The sequence below is a fragment of the Ochlerotatus camptorhynchus genome, unplaced genomic scaffold, assembly GCF_037179485.1.
Source record: "Ochlerotatus camptorhynchus isolate MF236.1 unplaced genomic scaffold, CSIRO-AGI_Acam_v1.1 ptg000067l, whole genome shotgun sequence".
In the NCBI taxonomy this organism is placed as follows: domain Eukaryota; kingdom Metazoa; phylum Arthropoda; class Insecta; order Diptera; family Culicidae; genus Ochlerotatus; species Ochlerotatus camptorhynchus.
The window spans coordinates 504,605-508,658 of record NW_027040557.1 but is presented as its reverse complement, the minus strand read 5'-3'; the positions used below and the strand labels follow the sequence as shown (position 1 = coordinate 508,658).

Below are 4,054 nucleotides of genomic sequence, written 5' to 3'. Positions count from 1 at the left end.
CCGTATAAAATTCCAGAACCGACCGGTACATTAGTTCTGTTCCGGTAAAAGACGTGGCCGACGAGCACAAGAACGTGTATCTGACCAAGCATCCTGCTAGCGTTATGGTGTTTGGATTGGTGGCTTCCGATGGCAAAAAATGGACCCGGTGTTCATTCCAGAAGGCGACAAGGTCAACACGGAGGTCTACATAGGGATTTTAAGTAAGTATGTTCTTCCGTGGATCAAAGAACAGTACGGTCCGAAGCCAAATGTTGTATTTCAACAAGATGGGGCTCCGTGCCACACCTCGAACCGCACTCAGAAGTGGTTGCAGGAACATCTTCCGTTCTGGGCGAAGGATATGTGGCCGCCATCCAGCCCCGATCTTAATGCGCTGGATTACTCAATATGGCGCGTCATGAAGGGCAAGGCCTGTTCTAAACTCCACCCGAGTACAGCAAGCCTCAGACAAACATTGACCCGTACCTGGAGAGAAATGGATCCAGACTACATTATTAGAACCTGCCGTGCATTACGGAAGCGTGTGGAGGCCGTAATTGCAGCAAGTGGAAACAGTGCGAAACCGAACTTTTTGTCAGTGCGAACCTCAACCTGAGCTAGGTTTTAAAAACAAACGAGCAAACTGACGTTTGTCAGAAAACAAGCAGACCCAATCCTGATACCCGATCCAGGTTGGAACTGAATAATAAACGAATTCGCTAATAGTTTAATGCTCTGAGAAACAAAAAACGAAATTTTTGAATTTTTTTTTAATTTTGACATTGCTCAATGGTGTAAATATTATCACGCATACGGTACTTAACAACTATTTAAGAAAAGATACTTAACAAATTGAAAATAGCCCCAGCACCCCACGTCCTCTTCTTCACCCCATCTGACTGGTGACACACTTGTAGCTTCCGGATTTATGGATCGGTACTATGGACGCCATTTTCCATGCATTTGGGATAGTGGATAGTTGTCTTGGAGCGAACGGTTGAAAACAGCAGCGATGGGCGTCGCCAGCGTAGCGGCCCAGTTCTTCAAAAACACAGGAGGCAAGCTGTCTGTTCCGGGTCCTTTCTTTGAATCAAGCTCATCGAGAACTTTCTGTACTTCGTCTGGAGAAAACTGTATACACGGTAGATTAATGTTATAGGACGGTATCTTTTCAAAACAGTTTTGACGTTGCACGGGTGATGCTTTACTAAACACGCTCTCGAAGAAAGTAGCAAAAAGATTGGCTGCTTCTGAGCTTGACCGAGAAGTAGTTCCATCGAAGTTGACTGAGCCAGGGATTCCATTTCCAGCTTTCCGTTTCTTGATGAAGTCCCAGAAGCGTGAAGGATTTTCCTTGACGGTTGACTGAATACTGAGCAAATAGTTTTCATGTGTTGCAGAAAGAATGACTTTGTACTCCAACTCAAGCTCACGGAGTCTAGCTTTGTCAGACCCAGTTTTTGTAAGGAAATATCGGTTGCGCATCTTACGTACATTGTTACGAAGGTTACGTAGCTCAGGAGTCCACCACGGTTGGTTAAAAACAGATATCGATTTTTGTCTTTTTCGAGGTACATGACGGTTGATAACTTCTGAGAGAGATTCGTAAAAAGCTGATAGCATCTGATCTACCGTACCATTATTCGATAATCGTTCCCACTCAATATCCATAAAAGTAGAGTTCAACAAGTCAAAGTCGCATGCAATGGCTTATACAATATTATGGGCAGTATACAATACATCTTAAAACTATAGTCAAAAGGTACAACACTTTATCTTCCACTATCCAAAAAGCCTCCTCCACCAGAACTGGAGCCGCTTCCAGTGGTTTCATTGTATTGCAGCAATGGACGCAAAACGTGGTCAGCACTCACAAATTCATCACTAAACGGTTGCTTACCAAAGTCAACGACGCATCGACCGAAAGAACTACTGATGAAGAACAATGAGGAGGACCACACTATGGTTGCTGCCGAGAAAAAAGACGATCGCGTGGCACACATCGAGAGTGGCCTACTTTTGTCAACAGTCGAGTGAACACTCCGATCTTATTGTCATAAAGCTTAAACTAGCAAGCATCTGGTCGCAAACTGTATTTTCTAGCAGCGCCCCTAGTAATCGGTTCTTAAATTATTCGACAGCATTTTGTTTGAAAAGTGCACATCTTGCATTGCTGAACAAATTCATCACGATTTATGATGATTCTAAAGTTATGTGATTTCGGAATAAGAAAATTTATTTTGCACAAATTGATCGAAAATCCGACGTTTTCAGCCTTAAAAATCACAAATACGTTTGAATTGGCAAAACATAATAAAAATTAAATAAAATGCAACGGGATGCAAAAATAATCACAAATGCATAATTATATAATTTGCACATATACATACACAGCACCTACATTCAGTACTCATTCAAAGTGTAATACACACATGTCACGCACCAGAAATAAAGTTGCATTGAGTAGCGATTCATTGAAGAATTAATTTCAATACCGTTTCAAAAGTTTATCACTTCCATTCATCGAAATAGTATGTTTTATGTTTTTTTCTTCTGCATACCATGATACCACTGCGACTGTAAATCATTAATCGCTCTACCACGTTGAATGAAACGCTTTAATGTTGCATACAATTTATTCAACATAATTCCTTAAACATAACTAATCCTCTGTGGCTGATTCTGGAACACACAAGCTCATTGCTCCTCTTTTAGCACATCTTCAGCTGCAGTTAATGGGAACGTTGGGCCATAATTCAATTTGGTGTGGCAAAGTTTGAGGATGGTTCATTATGCCACATTAAGATAGTATCCAGCATCACACAGCCGATTTAACGCCGAAAGCTTCGTGTATACTGCACAGAAATCCATTAGAGAATTGCACACCGCCAGCAACCTTCGCTTTTTATAGCATAGAGGAATGTATGGTCTAGGCTCACATCACTCATAACATAACATATTTCAGATTATACAGTTGGTCACTGCACTTTACTACTAATAAGAAAACATGATCGCAGAGATGGTATACAGTGGATACCGTCAGTTGCACTACTTTCACCAATCGTTTTCACATGTTCTTATACCTTAGTGGCGCGAATCACTACTGCAATCCGTGGGTATCGGTGTTTAGCGACAGACGTCCTCGGCGGTTGTAGTAGGACTAAACACCGCCAAGAGCCACCAACTGATAAGAAATCCCGCCTTGTAAGCTTCAACATGGAAACGGATCTAAAACAGCATCGCGCATGTCCGTGGCCAATACTATTCTGCTACCGGAGGATGGCTACACGGCTATTCGGACTGTTTACATCGAATAGTCACTGAACAAATTTTACTGCGGGAGCACTGATTGCTTTGTGGCTTTTGGGATTGACATGGGTTGCCGTGGTTTTATAATGTTTATATCAAAGAGTTGTACCATAACGGCGAAGTAGGCTCTTGATAAAGTTGAAAAATTACGTCAATTTATTGCCGGTAAAAGCAGTGGTTGATGCACCTGTCCTATGATAATTTCATCAGCATTTTCGAAGGGAAAAGGGTGTGTCGATATATTTTTTATTGATTAAGTAACATGTTTTGTACCGCAAATTTTTCAAATTACTGTCAGAAATGTTAGAAGTCAGACTGGAAGCCACTTAACGGTCTATAATTTAATCAACCGGTTATCAGGGATAGGATCTCAAAGCTGTAGTCAGACCACTTCAATGGCAAACATGGTGAAAATCTCCTTAGTAATAACGCCCAATAATGTAGCCATTTTAGCCCAGCCCGGGTTGGCATATGCTTGGAGATAACACGATAACATAGCTTTTCAATAAGCTTGCTTTATCGAAAATTCAAACTTTGTGCTGCGAACAACGAAAGTGTCTCTGGAAAGGCAATATTGTATGGAATAAACGATTCCCTTCTGGTTATCGCTGAAAGGTAAAGAAGCAAGGTTTACTTTTAGGTCCTACTGCGAGAAATTTTCCTGCTTGTTTCTAGGTTATTAAGTGTGTGTGTTTATCGTCGTTTAGTAAACAATATCGTGTAGGATGCAAGGATGTAGTCGAAACCATATTTACATTGATGA

General features: G+C 41.3%; 1 protein-coding gene across 1 annotated transcript; it reads right to left on the bottom strand.

Moving 5' to 3' along the window:
• Positions 1 to 921: 921 nt before the first annotated feature.
• On the bottom strand, positions 922 to 1,467 carry LOC135697096 (uncharacterized). The gene has a single exon (XM_065216684.1). It carries the CDS (start codon positions 1,465 to 1,467, stop codon positions 922 to 924), a length of 546 nt encoding a protein of 181 aa, XP_065072756.1.
• Positions 1,468 to 4,054: the final 2,587 nt, after the last annotated feature.